This window comes from Falco naumanni, chromosome 2 (genome assembly GCF_017639655.2).
Source record: "Falco naumanni isolate bFalNau1 chromosome 2, bFalNau1.pat, whole genome shotgun sequence".
Lineage (NCBI taxonomy): Eukaryota > Metazoa > Chordata > Aves > Falconiformes > Falconidae > Falco > Falco naumanni.
In genome coordinates this window covers 19,114,870-19,133,605 of record NC_054055.1, presented here as the reverse complement: position 1 = coordinate 19,133,605, position 18,736 = coordinate 19,114,870, and the positions used below count along the sequence as shown (strand labels likewise).

Here is an 18,736-nt window from a genome sequence, read left to right as displayed (position 1 = left end):
TAAAATCTTGATTTCACAAGGTCTACAATAATAGTCATATTGAGCTAACAGGATTGAACACTGGCTTGCAAGCTTTTTGGATTATTTGCATTACAGCATGTCCCAGCTGGGCCAGATGCAGTGCACTTGAGCAGAGCTGTGCCTCCTTGCCTTGACACGCAAGCCCTGCTACATACAGACACACATGGACAGGCACGTTATTAAGACAGGTCTATGCACCATCTCTGCACGTTGAAAAGGCTGCCCCACACCGACAGTTTCATAAACAATGCGATGTTTTGAAACGGAATCAAGTTGGACAAATAATCAGTGTTCTTCACAGTGAAATCTATACTCAGCTGCTCTTATTTCTATGATAACACACGGGCGTGCTTACTGAGGTTATACTTATTACAGCACTTAAGATAGCTCACCCGCTGCGACACAGTGAGATGCACTGATGAGGCTGAGGCAACCCAAGGCATCCTAAGAAGCGGCTACTCTGGCCAGCAGGTGGGAGGCAGCCATAAGACCCATTTGTCACCTCTATCAGTAGGATTCATGCTGAGCCTCAGGGGCAAGCTGACTTTGCTTTTCCCTATCTGAGGCCATGAAGGAAAGCAGCGGCAGCTGTAGTTGTCCTCATTTGGGACACTTACTTCAGCTGTGCAAGGAATCTTGCTGATGTCAAGAGAGGCATAATGTCCACCTCCTAGATTTGTATACCAGTAAGTCTGTTCTGGTGTGATGGAGAAATACTTGGATTTGTAAAGATACCAAATGTGGTAGTTGTAGACGATTTTTTTTCCCTACACATTTGCACCCAACACAGTAACTGTTATGACTGTCTCTTGCCTCTGAAGGTTTTAGATCAGAGTGTATTCTTAAGTTTAATCAACAATACTCATGGAATCATCTGTTTTTATACATAACTCTCTGTCACACAGTAGTATCTGATAAGTTTTGAGTCTTGCCAGTATGCTGAAACTCTTGTTAGCTTTACTACTGAAGTTAAAGCAGGACAAAAATGAGTAATCTGAAAATCTATTTCTATACACCAATATATAGAATTCAAACCCTGAAGATTTAAATTCTCAATCTGCAAATGAAGTTTCCAAGTAGCATTACATGCTTCCTAATGAACTAGAGGAGACCTATGCTATCCTAGCACAAGCAATACCATATCAAACAAATCAATATGAATCTGTGGCACCTCAGGCAGGCAAACATCACTTACATGATATTTAAGTTTTGCATTCTGTGTATCCTAAAAGCAAAGGTTGATTTTCAGCTTGAAAGGTTAAGTATTCAAAACAGCTGCATGCATTGTAATGTTAAGAAAGCAAAACCAAATGCAAATGAAAGACAACATTTTTGTTAGCCTAGAAAGACTTTTCAACCTTTTCAGAAGAAATGTATGCTCTTTAGGACTGGGTGTGTTCTTTCACTTTAAGGAATAAAGCCTTTATAATATAAAGCAAAATACATATCAGTAATTCTGCCAAAGTTATTTTAAATTCTCTGTAAAGCCTAGTTGAGGCCACATTTGTGCATGTATTAGGACAGAACTCTTCAAATAGCAAACTGGTCTGTACTACTACTTTGTCTGTCAGATGGTCATCCTGCAGGGTAACAAACACCCTTGGAAATACTTTCTTACGAGTTTTTCAGAATTTTCCAAAATAATAAAACAGGACGTCAAAGACTGACAGAAAGGGCAGCTAAGCTGCTCCTTACACAGAACCATCATCTTTTCCCACCACATCTGAAGCTCCATTCCTGAAAGTGACCACCTGGAAAATGAGGTCCTTCCCTGTTTTCACCTTCCTTATATGTGGCTACCTTTGGGGTCCCCCAGGAAAGAAGTGGCTTTACTGAAGATCTCCTTCCTGTCCAAGGATTTCTCTTTGTTAATTGAATGGGCTTTCTCTTCCTCAGCCTTCCCCACCTCCAGACATGCCTCTCTATCAGCTATGCCAAATTTAACACCCTTCCCAATGAAGATTGTCAATTTGATCAAAAGGCAAGGAGGAAAGTGCTGCTGAGGTGGCTGAGAAATTTGTCGTGTGGAAATCAGTTGCACTCAGTAAACTCAATTTTGACCACACTTAAGAAAGCTATACTACTGTATTCAGGTCGATCGAGTGGATTTGTTAGCTTCAACTACTCCAACACAGACATTTTAAGTCAAAATGTTGCCACTGACACAACAAATTCCTTGGCCAAGGCAACAGGCCCCTGAAAACAGCTCTCCAATCCACTCAACCTTTAGTCCACTAACCCCTCCGCAGCATGTAACACTAGCGTGTGATAACATCCTTTCAGCCAATTAAGAGGATGGTTACTTGTCTGGTTGGACAATTTTTGAAACTGAAAGAAGATAAAAGTAACAAACTATCCAAACCAGAGTGTATCCTGGTCGCAGATCAAAAGCATTCTGCAGTGCTCAAAGTGCCAATATCTGAATGGAAACAACTCTTGTAAGGCCTTTTGCCAGCTGTGGCGGGATGTTTGCTGATGAGGCATACACAGGGCCCAAATCCTCCAGTTTGGTAGTGTACATGAAACAGCTGAAGCAGACTAGCAGGGATGTGCAGAAAAGCTTCTGCTGTCTTGGCCCAAGCTATTTCTGCAGTTTACTTGCAAGGATGTTAACATGAATGAATTCCTGGGAAGTGAGCTCTCTCACAACTCCATAGCAATTCCCTATACAAAAGCTTTTCCCTTCCAGTAAACTTGAGATGATTGAACTCACTTGCGTGGAAGGATAAACGGCTTTCAGTTTAAGAAGGCTGGACTACAAATATGTGCATGGACAAACCCTGCAAAGCAGGTGAGTTGTATTCAGCTTCCAGCCCAGCTCACCTTGCAAAGCCATGTTCACCTCACTGTCTCCAACAAGACTACTGCTGGATGCTGTCAATCCACTACTCACCAGTAATGACTCTACTTCAAAAACTAGCTTATTGGAAGAAAGAACCCAATTAAAAAAAAAAAAAAAAAAAGGTAACACTTACCTGGTGAGGTCTGCTTAATTACACGTACTATCTGTTCATTTCTAGGATCCAAGTAGCTCATCTTACTGATATACTCCAGAGCTGCTTCAATACTTCTGCTACCCGTCTGCTTCAGCGCTCGGACAGCCATCTCCTGTATGAAGCAAACAAGAATTGAATCACATTGAGACAAAACCCAAGCACTATACTGCAGGCCAGAAAGCAGTAAGCATTCTTACATTTATAGAAACATTTTATAATTCACACCAGATCACAGCTGCCTGAAGCCAAATGCACTCATATTTTGAAAACGTTTGCATGCCTTATACAACTCAAAAATTAAAAGAAGAAAATAACAAAAACCACAACATATCCAGACTCTGACAATTAAAGAAGCATCAAATTGTAATGTGCACTTTAGGATTCCTTAAAATAAACTTTGAATCAGGTCTGGAAAAGACAGCATAGTTTGACATAGGATGAAATAGAATCTTTAGCTTTTGATACTTGACAGCATGTCTCAGTCACACCTGAACACAGTAAAAGCTTTACCCTTTCACAGATGCTAATTAGGCAGAGGTTGATTTCTGCTGACTAGAGTCAATGGGGAAAAAAGACTGCTGTTTTCAGTACAGCCGGGACATCATTCACTATCTGTTTGGAAAATGACTAGGCATACCAAACTGCATGTCACATTGTTAGTCTTTTTAGCTGTATTTTATTGGGCACACATCCATCACTGAGAAGTTAATATGGGTGCCAGACACACAACTGAAAACTAAAACTAGGGCAAATATAAATGCTCTAGTTAAACTAGCACAACCACGGTTAGCATCCCCTGCTCTACAGCCAGCAGGTCATACTCTCCTGCAGTTTGTTTATACTTTTACTTATAGCTCAGGTATATAGAATACCTTTCAACAATGACTCTAGCCTCTAGTTGCAAAGAAAAATTTGCAAATCCTCACAGGGCTACATGGTCTTTTCTGAAATGACGAAGAAACTGAAATCCAGAGCTTTAATGCTGAATTCAACTCACTGAACTTCACCCATCAAAAAGTTAGATACATAGTCAAAAGCAGTTGCTGAGAAACTCGCTATGATAAACTCCAAAAGGCAATTAATAAAACAGATACAACAGGAGATAAACTGACTTTTGGTGACAGAAGATTAAAGAACTAATTTGAACTGAACTCCTAGCTCTTAGATGGCTAAAGTTGGATGAAAATAATGTCACCAACATGGCCCTGCCTGCAAACATCAGCATCCTATTATCTTGCCACTTTACTGCCATTTTTAGGGGAATTCTGTCACCACAACCTGCCTGCTAAATGCTGAATCAAATGGAGTTTGTGCCTTCTTGGCTTAGCTTACCAACTGCAATGTGACAGCTGGGTTGGCACAAGTGCACTGCCCTCTCAAAGGTCAGTCCGGCACATTGGCGAGCAGTCAGGTAGCCCCAACATGTATGTATGCCCCCTTCCCATATCATCTGAGAACAATTTTGCTTGACTGAATTGCAAGTACACATAACATACTCACTAATTGTTTACTTAGCAAGGGAGGATCATCTCAGATGACACTAATTCACACTTAGCACAGAGCTGGCACTTGGCATTTTGCTTCACTTAGCTCAGTCCCCCTTCTACTCCCCCCAGAATGGCAGCATTTTCTCCATTACTCAGAGGTTCTGCTTGGGGAATAGCTATAGCAAGTTTGAATATTTTTCATACAATTTATGACTCATAATTCATAGAAAAGCAGTGGTTGTTTCATATTTCCTATAGCTGAAATGTTTCACTGGCATCAACACATTACTAAGGGCAATTTTAAATCAACAGAAAACTATTATGTATGAAGGAAAGAATTTCCCACAATGTTTTTTTCCTCTCTTTCTTTTTTCTTCTTCTGGATACAATAAATAGGTTACCTTTTTATTACCAGAACAGTAATATAATCTCTGAAAAAAAAATCCTTTCCCTCCTGTTATACTGTGGCACTACTTTATCCTCTTTTGCCATTGCCTATGTCAGAAAAGCAGAGTAAAAACAACACTGGTCTATTTGAAGCTGCGTGTTCTACCTTCAGCAGATATGTTAGGAGATTCCTATTTAAACTTGAGTGGGAATAATGGGAGGGGGAAAGCCTAATACATTTCACTGTGAACTGTACAATAACCTAAGAGGACCAGCAGATGTGTCACTTGTAATCTCATCCTTGGAAGCCCCCAGTGCAGCAGCAGCCCTGTGCTCCACAGCTCACTCCCTCTCATCTTTCCTTAGGTCAGCTCCTACCCTCCAAAGGGTTTCCTCATTACATACCCTGTTTGCTTAGCATTTACATTACTGCAGGAAAAAATGAAGTAAGTTTTTTTGTGGTTCAAAAGAACACCTGTGATTCCTCTGTACACCATCCCATAGCTTTGGCCCTTTCCCCCATAGCTATCATGAGACACAAACAGCCTGTTTCTGATGCTGGTTCACAAAAGCCTTGCATCATCTCCAAGCAAATGGAGAGCAACCAACAAAAAATAAACATTCCACATACAAAAGCAAAGCATTTTTCTCAGAGACAGATGACATATAATCATAATTCTCTACCCAGAAGGCAAATCCCTCTGGGGGCATGTGATACTCCAGGAGAGTGGAAGGTAACAAGAGGCTCCAGCACTGTTATAGCTGGTCTTGGGCCTCCTCTGCATTGTTTTCCCCATCATCATCCTCCACACCCGCAGTGCTCTCCTCTCTGGCAGCCACCTGAAAAGGGCTCCATTCACTCCAGCCCCTCTTCGCTAGGGACGGAGGACAAGCTGATGCATGGCTGGGTCTCACAGAGGGTATGCTTTGTGCTCGAGGCAGCTGCTAGTTAATGGGGCATGGTGGCCCTTGCTATATGCAGGGCAACAATAAGCTGGGTAAGGGAGCGTGGCTAGTGCAAGGCAGCAATGGGCTGGCCTCCAGCAGCCTGCTGAAGGGGAAGCTGGCTCCCCACTGGTGGCAGGGGCCAGAGCCTGGCCTGCATTTGCTGGAAACTGACATAAGGACTGTTTAGAAAGACAGGAAGAAGAGCAGAAGATAGATTAAGCAGTGTCAGTAATTACACTTGTTAGAGAGCAGAGGATTAGGTGAGATGTTTGTGAGAAGCAGCAGAATGGCTCAAGAAGGAGGGGAGAAATCAATGCCAGCATCTTGCAAACTGATACTGCAGACAGTAGAAGAGCTGAGGAAACAAAGTGGACAGACACTGGACAAGTATAAAAGTGCACAGCTACATTAAATAGAGCTGTCTTGATTTTACATCACTCTAAGGTACATACATTTGAGAAAGAGAAGAAGAAAAAAAGACCAGAAATGAGACACGAAAAAAAATATCTGCTTGGAGCCATAACCAACACCAAAACATTCAAGCAGGCACAAGATCAAATCCAGCTCCCACTGAGGTCAGCAAAGATTTCCATTAACTGCAAGGTACACTGCATCAGGCCCTTTGCTTCAGATCATTTCCTTTTCACCAGGCCAAACGCTGTCAGCCGCAGCATGGGTTGAGAAACCTGGCCGCTGGCTGCGTTCTGCTAGCCCCACAGCCAGCTGTCAGCCTGCAAGGAGAAACACAAGCTGCTGGCAGTGTGCACAAGAACCATAAGGGAACAGAGTAGTCCTGGCCCCAACTCATTCTTTGCATTCTGTGTATTCCCTTTGGAGGATTCAAACATCTCTCCATGCAGGGTTTTTATGTACCTTTTTGACATCACTAGCTGTTGGTGAAAAATTTAAAGGTGAAAAACTACAAGGGGAAAATGTACTTTTACAATTAAGAATTTTGTAATTAATGTTACAGCTGCAATATTAAAATGAGGTTTCAGTGGTCAGCTGTGGTTCTGGACAGATCTAATGGAAAACCAAAGTCAGGCATCAACCACAAAGCAGACCAAGGCAACTCTGCAGGATCCCAAATTTGTGGGTTTATAGAGAAAAATTGGAGGGGGGTGTTTCCCAGCTGTTTCCTACAGTGGGCTACCCAAACCAGACAGCTGCACAGTCAACATGCTCTCCGTTATTTCCCCAGTCTTGCGCTGTCAGAAAGCAGTTTTCCAACAGATTTCAAGATTTTTCTAGAAGGAAGGCCACCTTTGAGCTCAGATGCTCAACAGGGAAAATCCTTGTTTGATGGTAAACAGGTATTTTGATGTGTGCATATACAGACTTCATCTCACTCTGTGCTCTGTAGGCAATGTGAAAGGCTTTCCCCATTTTACCCTCCTGCCTGGCTGTGCTCCACCAGCATTGGCAGAGGTTTGCGTTCTTGCTGTACTACAGGGTTGTCCAGCAACATTTTTCATTCAGAAAGCTCCTCGTTGCCAAGATGTATTTGTCATCCAAGTGAAGATTGCACAAGAGGTTACAATAAGTAAGATTTTTTTTTTCCAAGAACATTGTGTCTGAAGGAGACAATAGGTCCTCCAAGATTTGGCAAGGGTAATTAATTGCTAACAACAATAAAATTAATTACTTGCTTTCCATTCACAAAGAAGGACGGGCGACAGATGCAGGAAACAGATACAGGTTCCCTGCAGAACGGAAAAAACTAAAGCTCATGCCAGAAGAGATGATCCAGAATTGATTATGAACCTTGCTGTGATAGCCCACCATTGCAGGAATTTTCATTCATGACTTTAAACATGAAAACCTAAGAAACTCAGGAAACAATGTGTACAATATGCCCTGTCTGGATTGCTGCAGCCCTACAGAGCAGAGAAACTTATTCCATAATACTCTCTAGTTGGACGCTCCATCCAATTCTGTACTCTACTCTTGTTTTGCTTGTTTTCAGATTAATAACATCAGGGGCTAAATTCTGCCCACAAATTCCCATGCCTAACTATAATCCTGATTAAAATATTCCAGCCACATAATTAAGAAGCTATCCTGAGAATTACTAGCCCTCTTCAGTTTTAGTGTGTCAAAAAAGCAGGAGGAAATCAGCACTGGCAGAAACCTACTGAGTGCCCATTTGTTTGCTGCAGAATCACTTTGCCCATTCACAAACCACATAACCCATTCAGAAACCAAGGGAGATCTACCCCATGGCTCATTAAGAGTTTTCTGCCCCTCACTGCTCCTGTTACAAAGCTCCTTCAAAGCTATACTGCTTTGGCAGTGATAAACCTCCCTCTTAGTGCCAGCCTAAATTATACAGAGTCAGTTTATTCCCCCTGCCTTTAGTTTGGACTGTCTTTTAACTTCAGCAGCTAAGGGATGCTTACAGCTTGGCCTCCTGGGCCAAGCAAACAACACTCTTTTCATTTTCTCTTGTAAAGCAGGCTCTTCGTTATTGCTGTACTAGCCCATGTCTGTATCACAAAAGATCAGGCTGCGGCATGGTTTTGATACCTTTCTTGATGATGTGCAAACGGCATTGGAAAGTCACCCTTGAGGTAAAGTCATTCCTTTCCTTTCTTAATTTCAGCCGAGGAACTTTGAGTATTCCTGGCTTTTAGTCCCTGGTTGCAGCATTTCTACCCTTTGTGTTCCTGTATTTATTTTCAGTTCTGTTAGCACTCTAGCCATAACACTATCACCAACTTGGAAAAGGCCAAAAAAAAGAGAGAAAAAAACAAGAGCTGACAACAGTACCTAGAAATATGACACAGCTCCTTAGCAGGTATCTCAAAAGACATCAGTTACAACAAAATACTTTTTAACACTATGCAATTTATATCAAGAGTGCATATAACTTTTTGTTGTATTTTTTTTTTAATCTGAACTCATACAGTACATTCTCCTACCACAGCTCCTTGTAAGACACAGTATTTGGCCATGGGTGTTTCACAGAGGACGCCTGCCATTTTATACTACAGTCTTGTGTTCTGCGAGTTGTTCAAATATGGCTCTTTGCATGAAAAGGAGAGATATGAACTTCAGGCTATAAGCCAATCCAAGGTCCCAAAGTTGAGACATTTGGAAATAAACCGAGCATGGCTGCTCAACATATTTCCAAACAAACGCTTGTAAAGTGAAGGAAGTATTTATAACAAGAGGCATCTCCAGACAAAGAGCACGTATGTGAATGCTTCAAGAAACTCTGATGAACTATTCAAGAGATGCAATCTGTTTAAAGAAAAAACACACATGCACTGCAATGTCAATTTTTAAATCTAATCAGAACAATTTATCAGACAACTCCTGTTGATGTCCCAGAGAGTACTTGTGTGTACACAGGCATGCATGTAGATATTAACAATGTGTGCATGTCTGTGTATGTGATTGTGTTGATATTAACCTAGTTTTAAGTAAGCCTGTGAGCCCTTTTGAAGCAGTGTATTAAAAAAGACACAATACTTCTTCCATGAATAAATCAGGCTCTTATTTGTGTCACCAGTCAAACAAGTAATTTCATTATATATATTTATATATACATTTATTATAGCATTTCCAGAAGCATCTTGGGCACTCTGGGAAAGATTTAGAAAGGCAAAGGGCTGCAGGAAGCTGGAAGAGGTTCTGCCCCAGGCAACCAACCTGTACTCTGCATGAAGCTCAGGTGTCATGAACAGGCAAGGAGAGACCATGGCATTAACAACAATAATGGAAAGGGACTGAAAATTATCTAAAGACATCATGAATAGGACTTTCTTTTCTTTTTCCCCTTTCTTCCAAGTAGGCTGGGAAGCAAGAACAGAGTTGAGCTGTTCTGTCCCAACCAGAACACAGGCATGAGAGGAAGGGTAGCAGAATTCAGAGCACCCCGTTACAGAGGCAGCTTAATAGATAAACCTAAGGAACAGAGACAAAGAGCCTGTTCTCCCTGTTCCTCCCCCCTGCCCCTGACCTTGGGAAAAGCACATCTGTGGCTGAACAGCTGGTGGTAGAAGCCTAGCTTCCCTAGATATTTGGTGGACAGAGTGACACTGTTAGCACCCAAAATACGTGGTGACTTGATGTTTACCTCTGAGGCTCTTACGCCTCTTTCTCAAGGCACCCACTCTTTCCTCCAGCTTTTGAAGGAGCAGAGGCTCCTGATTTAGCAATCAAACTTGGCCAATAGTAACAGGCAGTAGTAATACTTCCCCAGCTACAGAAAGTCCCCATTTTGGAAAACACACGCTGCTTCAGCTCCCACATCAGATGTGGGATGATCTCACATCTCTCCTTAGTGTGCACACAGCATTCAGGTTTGGACCCATGAAGTGCTCCAGGACTATCCAGGACTATCCCCAACTTCAGAGGCTACGCATAAATGGTAGAATAGATGGGAAAGTGTGTATTTTATGTCTTCACTGCCTGAGTTATCTTATAGCTGCACAAAATCCTTTCTACAGTGATGGCACTCAAAGCTGCCTGAACTGTTCTGAGCCCTACACAAACACAAGGGAAAAATCCTGTTCTAAAACGGATTTTAATTTAAAACAGAACAAATGATTGCATACATAGCCATAACTGTTCCTCATTACCCTTTTAAGTCTGCTCATTGGAGAGCTATTTAAACTATTTAGAGTTCAGTATAACCAAATGACCCATGGTGAGTCCATCAACAGACAGAATTGTACAACTCTCTCCTTTTGTCAGCACTGGAGCAGAGGGAACTCAAACCAGGAGCACTATTATGTGCTAATTCAGAAATCTTATACTGAGGCAAATCATGTTATATAAACAGCATCTATAAATTACTGCATTGGCAGATTTATGTTACAGAGCAGCATGGAAGAGCTTTGCTTACTTCATGCATGTGTGAATGACCAGACACACACATGCAAGTGTGCACATAGCTCCTTTCCTTCCTTGAAATCCCCCACTTTGGTTACTAGAACACGGAACTTCCCACCCTCTGGACACAGTCCGCAGCAAGTTCAGCCTTAGCTCCTGTCCCTCCTGACAGGCAGTCACCGCAATGACCTGTATTCTGTTATGCAGTGCCTCAACCATATGCCTTGCATCAACCAGTGAGGCTTAAGAGTTTCTCTGGTTCCAACAAGGCAAGCCATGACACCGTTCATCAATACTTTTAATATTACAAAGGTAACATAACATGCTACAATAGCTTTTGAACTCTGAAGAAAAGAAAACAGAAGGCAAATAGAAAACAAATGCAAGTATAAGCAAATGAGTTGTCCCAAACCAATAAGCACTATCATCTTCTTTTAATGTTCACTGAAAACCTGTCCCAGGCTCCTGTTCACATTTTTTAGTAACTAGAGGTGTTACCAAACAGGCCATTCCCTTTTCATACCAAGCTCAACACTGGGCCAGCTCTGAGGCTTGCAAGTCTAACTCAAAGAACAAGAGTTGCCCATCTGGTACTCGAAATCAAATCCTTTCTACATAGCAGAGAAGTCCAATCCAGTAGAGAGCTTGTTACCAAGCTTCTGTATTTTGATTCAAGGTGTTATGAAATGCAACACCTCCCATCTCCCTGTTTACTGTTAGGATAAAGAAGGTAGAAAAGCAGTCAAGTTGATGCAAAGAACAGTGAATCCTTTCAGCAGCAGCACTGAGTAGCAGGGTTTGCCAAAAGCTATTAGCGGAAAATATCAAGTGTTACTGCCTTTATAACTAGGAGGAAGATACCCATGGGGCAAGAATCTTCAAATACTCAGTCACCATTTGGTTTGAAACTTTCCTGTGGATTAGCATGATTTACATCCAGAGAGCAAAAATGGATCAACAAACTAAATTCAGAAACAGAATTTAGCTTGAAAAGACAAGAACAGGAAGCACTTTCCTCTAACTTCTTTGTAAGGTGGGCTGAAATCCCTAGGAGAGCAGGAGAGGTGCTATGTGTTTCACCAATGCCATCGGAAAGCTTTCCCACCCAAAAGAACGGGCAGACTTCAGCCAGACTAATTCCTCCTTACTCCATTTCTGCCCTGTCTGACTCAGCCTAGTGAAACATGCAGATCTGGCCAACAGTGCTGACACTAATACCAGTGTAAGTATTAAAGGCCAATTTGAGAATATTAATAAACACTGCAGCACCCAGCAAAGAACCAATACAAGTTTTCTGGGGAAAAAATCTTAGCAAGTTGCCTTCAGGAATTTATTTATGCCACTGAAATGTCACAAACTCTTAATACAAGTAGAACACAGTAAAGAACCTTGCACAAAAGGCATCTTCAAAGTTGAGGTAGAATTGGACCCAGGCTTGAGGTAAAGGTGCACCACACTGCAGAACAGCATTGTTGTTTTAAGAAAGGCATTCGAGTATAGCTTCCCTTCCAGTTTTGTACCAGGATCCTCATGCATGAAATCCAGCCATGAATAAAAAATGGCATTTGCTACTTCATACTTTGGGAGTGGTCCAAGCGAGTGTATCTACCCTTAAGGCATGCAAACTTAAAAAAAAAAAAAAACCAAAAAAACAAAAAACCCAGAAAACTAACCTACTCCTGACATAATGCACTTTAAATTACCAAATACATTAAGATGGCAGTTCCAGCAAAAGCCAGCTGCCATTTACAAAGTACTATATAAACTCTTTCAAGTATTGTCTTGGAATCGAGTTCTTTCAGGTTCCTTCTGCCAGGTGGCTCTTAGTATTTTACACTTATCAGTAACCAGGACGCATTTGCTGCAAGAGCAGCAGGCCATCCTGCTCTCCTTCAGACCTGCTTTTCACATACTGAGCTGTCAGAAAGCTAGCATGACTCCTTCCTACTAGCACCAACATCCCCCCACTTTTTTTTTTTTCTTTTCTTTTCCTTGAGACAGCAGTTTCTTACTCTACCAGGGCAAGTAAATCAAGCTGGATAGAATAGCAGTTCAGTGAAGGTTTCATGATGAGCTTATTCCTCTTCATTAGCAGCAAGCGATGTGTTTGCCAATTTTATTGCTCCTGCCTTAGCCAAAAATGCCTTTGGCTGGCATTACATTTACAATAATGCTATTTGTGTATCAAAGTATTTCTTTTCAGTGGCCACAGACACCAAGAGGAGTGCCTCCCATTGTTCTTCCTTCTACAATAAAGATAAATACATACTGAGTTATGTATAAAAGAGGTTTTCTTACAAATATTCATGGAGCTTGCAAGTGATTTCTTAGCCAAACTAGATGCAAGGGACTTGTAAAGTGGGTATTCATATTCAGCAAGATGAGTTATGAGGCTTGTTGTCCAGGAATAAAGCCCCAAAGCACACAAAAGAATTGTGTCAAAGACTAGAAGAGCTTTTTGCACTGCCAAAGTCAGCTGTTCCTCAGAAAGTCACATGGTGCTGCTAATTTGCAATGCTTTAGTACTGTTTATTGCATTTCTCCATATCCAACCATACAAATTGAATTTTGAATCTGTTCCTGTTCATGATGCCTCTGTCATTTTTACTGAGTGCTGCCTACTTCAGGCATCTTATTTTTCGTAAGATTTTAGTATTTAAAGAGTCATACACCTCTCCCCTCCTTTTCTTGTAACTTTATATGGGGGGGTGGGGGGGGTGGTTCAGTTTTAAACCACCAGAACTTTCAATTGTCTACAACCTCTTCTTCAAGGCAAGAAAAATTAAAGACAGTAAAATTAAGTCCCCCATTCATATTCAAGGTCAAATACTAACAACTTTCCAAACAAGGTTCAAGCATATTCCTGATATGGCTTTTAGAAATTTAGAAGAATTTTGTTCCCCTTAATTTTTCTTTGGGGAGTACTTCAATGGACCTATTAAAACCTCCAGGATATCTGGTTGGAATGCATTACCACTGTACTCTTCTCTCCTTTGAGGATTCATACCACAATGGGACCCCAACAGACATCAAGCAGTAATGCAGTCAAAAAGAAAATAAATATACCCAAGAAATGTAACTCCATTGTGAGACAAATGAAGTCTACTTCTCTCTCAGCCTCGCAGTCCAACACTGCACATCTCACGTGACTGAAGAAACATCTGGGTTTTATCTTGAGATTCCTAATATTTTTCAGAACAGGCATATACACACACACACAGAATGCAAGTGTGTTGGGCAAGACAACTTGGCGTATTTATTGTTCAAAGAGTAGGAACATGAAGAACTTTTACATACAATATTATTTCCTAAAAACTTGTTGGCATTTTTATATTTTATGTAATAATTGTAATGCTTTCTTTCCTTTTCTAAATTCTCATTCAAAAATATACAAAAAGCATTCAGCTTTTAACATTTTTAAATCAATATGCCCAACCTTGTAATACAATACACTCAAACTCTGCAGCACTAGGGATCTCATTAGACATTTTCCAGAAGTCTCCATGCAGCACTTAGTTTCATAAACTCTATCAAATACACATGTATAACTATGGGTCCAAAAGTAAGAATTGCTAAACACCACTGACTGCCACTTAATGATTTTTAAGAGTACAAAACCATCCCTTTGTACTAAACGCTTTATATGACTGCTAGTCACTGCAGCTTTCTGCAGCTGCAAGACAAAATTCTCAACTCTATTAGTACTAGAGGCAAAAAAAGAAAAAGAAAAAAACCCCAGCTGGATAAAATATCTTAAGGTCAGTCTTTTTACATGTAAAGCAGTCGCAGCAAAATTATTCACATTCTTAGCACATAGCTGACCAGGACAAGATTCCACAGAGAGGTAAACAATTCCCCCGAGAGCAGCTGCATCTTCCTTAGCCCAGGAGCTACTGGGGGGAGGCAGAAATGGCCACCAGGGTCCCCAAAACTGACCAGAAGCAGGAAGAAAATGGAAGACTCCTTCTGCTCCATCGTAGTGCTTCACACAACTGTGCCTCTTCTGTGCTCAGTAAGAATAGAGAAGTGTAAAAATAAATAAAATTAAAGCCAGTTGGTAACATACACTTTGATTGATCTCGTAGAGGAACCTTGTAAGCAGACACCTAAGTCTAGTTCAACATCAGAGAGTAGGGGGAAAAAATATTTGATAATACCCAACAGAACAACTGAAAGGAATACAGTCACCTGGCTTTGCTTTCATTGTGTAATTATTTTCAAAAGTATCTTTTAAAAGTATAAAACAATTTCTTTCTAGGTTTCCACAGTATCTCTCTTAAATTGTCCTTTCTTTATCTGGTGTTTCCTTAACAGTGTCTACTCGGCTCACCTCGACATTATCTCTGTTGGCTACCAGCCAAGTGGCACACTTTAATAGTCAAGACACAGTACTGAAGATGCACCTTTCTTGTTCAGCTCCATTTATGTGCAAAGGCTGTGATACGTATTTTAAGTTGTTGCAAGAAAAGAAATCCTCTTGCAAAATCCTCCTCAATGCCATCCCCTTAACATTAGTACCTCCTCACAAACCTGCCATTAGCCATCAATGAAATAAGCTGCAGCAACGTGAAAAATGACTGTATCACTACTTTCAGCATTCATAACTTAGTATTCACGTATTATCTTCCAGCTGCAAGTATGTCGGCAGAAAACTTCTTCGACTTTGTCCCTGTCTGCCTATCACCTGCTTCCCTCGTTTGACCATGCTGTGGTCTGCTTGCCACCAGACACAGCTGGGTTAGCACAGATCTGTGATTTAGCTGTTGAAGCTAACTGAGCACATTTGGACTCAAGTGAGCTGGAGCTACAAGACCTGGGTGAGAGGGCGAGTAAGAAGAGACAGCACCAAGCAGATGGTCCTCTCTGGAGCACAGCTGGAAAGAGGAGAGAGAGCACGTAAGTGCAGGCTGAGCTTTCTCTCAGAATTTCCTCTGATGGTAGTTCCACTGTTCTCAACTTCTCTGCTCCTTTCTGCGCACCCCTGCTGTACCCCCAGTTGTGCTCATGTGCCTCCCACAATCCCTCAAAAGTTATTTTTAACCTGGATCAGTTCCCTGATCAGTCACCGCTCAGCTCTGCAAACACTGTGCTGGCACAGCTTGCAGCAATGAACTGGGGAGGAATGAGTGGGAAGACGGGAGGCTCTGGCACCACCACTGAAAGCGGCTCCCCTGGAGCCCCAGCCCAGGAGTCTCCTCTCCTTCCTTCACACCAACCTACAAACTTCTCGGGTGAATGCAATATGCTTGTGATATCTCAGACCATAAGTTTTTGTTTTGTTTTGTTTTCTCTCTATGCTGCCTTAAAGTTTTTGATTGCAGTATTCTGTGTCTTGTTGTCATATTAGGTTTAACAAGCTAATCCCTCTCTTACTTGTGCAGTTATCGCCTAATATTTCAAGGCAACAACAGGACATTTTTCAGAAACACATTTGATCATCTTAAAAAGATATATCCAAGGGGAAACAGTCTTACATGACAGGCTATAAATCAACATGTTAGACAAGTAATTTTAAACCACATGAGGAAGAAAAAAATATCACTGTATCAAGCCAATAAAAACCCTGTAACACTGACTGTAGAAGATATTGGACCTATTCCACAACTATACTTCTTAGGAAAATACAGTATTTTGAATTCTACAGAAGTCTGAACTTGATTAGACTGAAATAACGGAGAGAGAGGAAGGTGGAACACAGGACACAATTCCACTCATCCTTCCTCCACAGCTGGTCTGAGGAGGAAGCTTGAGAAGGCTCAAGTAGATAAAGAAACTGTTCCCTTGACCAAGTCACTCAGTGCTGACACATTTGCTTACTAGCTCCCAGTAATCCTGGCAGTGGATCAGTGTTCCTCACCTCCCTCCTTCAAGCCTTTACCCAAACATTTAGGAGACTGTTGTTTTCCAATAGTCTCAACCCATGCCATAGAACAATTGGCAACTGTTTTTTAGGCTTCATTATCATCATTATCACAGCACATACTCAGTTGCGTGAATACTGTTCAAAGACAGTGTTTCTTCTGAGATCTCTAAGGGTGCAAAATATTCAGAATCCAGTAACAGACAAATAATCACTTTTCTCCCTTGAGAAAACGTATTCTTGGAAGTGAGATCTACAGCAAAATCATGCTGGGCAAAAATCTTCTCAAATATTTCAGATGCAGAATGAAACCTGGCTGGTGTTTTGATGCGGTAACACTACCAGTAACAAGCACAATGCTACATCGCATGGCTGGGAGGCTTCAAAATACAGAGTCCTGGAAACTAAGACTCAACAACGTGCAGCAGTGTACTGGTGAACACCTCTGTTTCTGGATGAAGTAAAAAAAATAGGTTTTGTGCACCTGTTCAACAAAGCTGCCAAAGGTAAGAATATATATCTGGTTAGGCAATCAAGTTCCAAGTTCCTAAATTTCCTCAAGAACTGGGTGGAGACAGTACTATGGGTTTCTAACCTGTGTGCATGTTGCCAAGTACTGTTAACAAGATGCCATTGCATCACACCCCACTGCAGATTCATGAGAAGATCTGTGTTCATACTCTTTCAGCATGCCAAGCCCAAAATAAAGCTAAACCTCCATGGTAATGATACATGGAGACGGTCCCTGTATTTTGATGATCAAGTTCACAATACACCTCTAAGTTTCAAGAGATTATCTTGGAGTACTTTCTACAGCTCCAGAGAAACTTCTTCCTCACTTCTGCTGTGTGTGCATCTTACTTGGGCTTCTGTCTGTGTGCACACTGCCTTGGATGATGCTGTGAGATGCTGAATTACAGATACAATGACTCCTGAACCGCAGTGTTGAAGATGACACTCTGTTTCCAAGGTCAACGTTCACTTCCTGTAACAAGCACTGCAACTGTCAATTCCTTTTCTCCAGGGCATACATCAGCTCTTAAAATTGTCATCACTATGATTATTTTTAAGCAAATTTTCCAGTATATCTGCCACCACCTTCAGAGACTAGCCACAGAGGCCAATGATAAGCAAGCTTAGTATACGTATATACATACACATATAGAATTATGTGTGAAAACCTGAACTTAGGCAATTATTTTTCGACAACTGAAATTTATAGGATTTATGTTCCAGAGCATGCAATACCTGACATGCTGGAACTATCCAAAGTACTGCCATGCAATGAAAACAGTAATACACTCAGAGCAGTTCCATATGCAGCCCATTACTTGAATGGCTACAATGACTCTTGTGTATCAGTTTGAACAGTCAGCTTTCAACCTTCAGCTCATCTCTGCAAGAGGGCAGAGCTAAGAATCTAGAGTACAAGTACCCTAACCTGTAATAATCTGACAGTCTACATCTTAAAGGGGACCTATATCCTAAACGCCAAATGACTTTCAATGAGTATTACAATGCTCCCATCTAAGCAACCTATCCGCCAAGCAAGTTCTGCATTCTTTCTAACCCGAGACTGGAACATCCCACCAGCTGACTATTCATTTACTCCTGCTCTTAACATTTACCCACATTTTCAATATAACATCAAGCTGTCCTCTTGAAGAACATTAAGTAAGGAGACAGTAAGAATAACAGAGGTATCTATGCAAACAATAAATACACTAAATATCATTATCCTATCATCTTCTCTGTGCTGCAATCTTCCTACATCCCTACCACAGGAACGTGGATTCAAGTTGTAATTTCTTGCGGGTAGAGACCTCATTTTTTTGCAACCATGTTGCACCACACAGCTTTACTGCAATGCCAATGTAACAGTGGCTTTGTATTTGATTATCGCTGTAACTCAGCAATGCTAATGTGAAACCCAAGGTGAACAGTAAAACTCCTGTTAGTGATTTACACTGGTAACACAATCCATACCACACCAAGCTTCTCCAAGTTTCTAACACACAGGTCATAGACCAAAGATCCTGTTCTGCCAGTAAAGGTACCGTCATGTTTGACATCACTACAAATGCTTAGAAAACTCTGTGCACACCAACATCATAATTCAGAGAAGAAAGAAGGAAAATACCAGGTATGCTTCAAATTACAGGAATATCTTAACTGGTTATTAATTACGACATATAGCT

At 41.2% G+C, this 18,736-nt stretch overlaps 1 protein-coding gene across 1 annotated transcript in view; it reads right to left on the bottom strand.

Annotated features, from left to right (window-relative positions):
- The window catches only part of LATS2 (large tumor suppressor kinase 2), a 49,271-nt gene that overhangs the window by 11,369 nt on the left and 19,166 nt on the right, over window positions 1-18,736 (bottom strand). Inside the window, exon 3 of the mRNA XM_040583502.1 lies at window positions 2,997-3,129. Coding sequence (XP_040439436.1) covers window positions 2,997-3,129 — 133 coding nt within the window. The remainder of the gene's footprint in view (window positions 1-2,996; window positions 3,130-18,736) is intronic.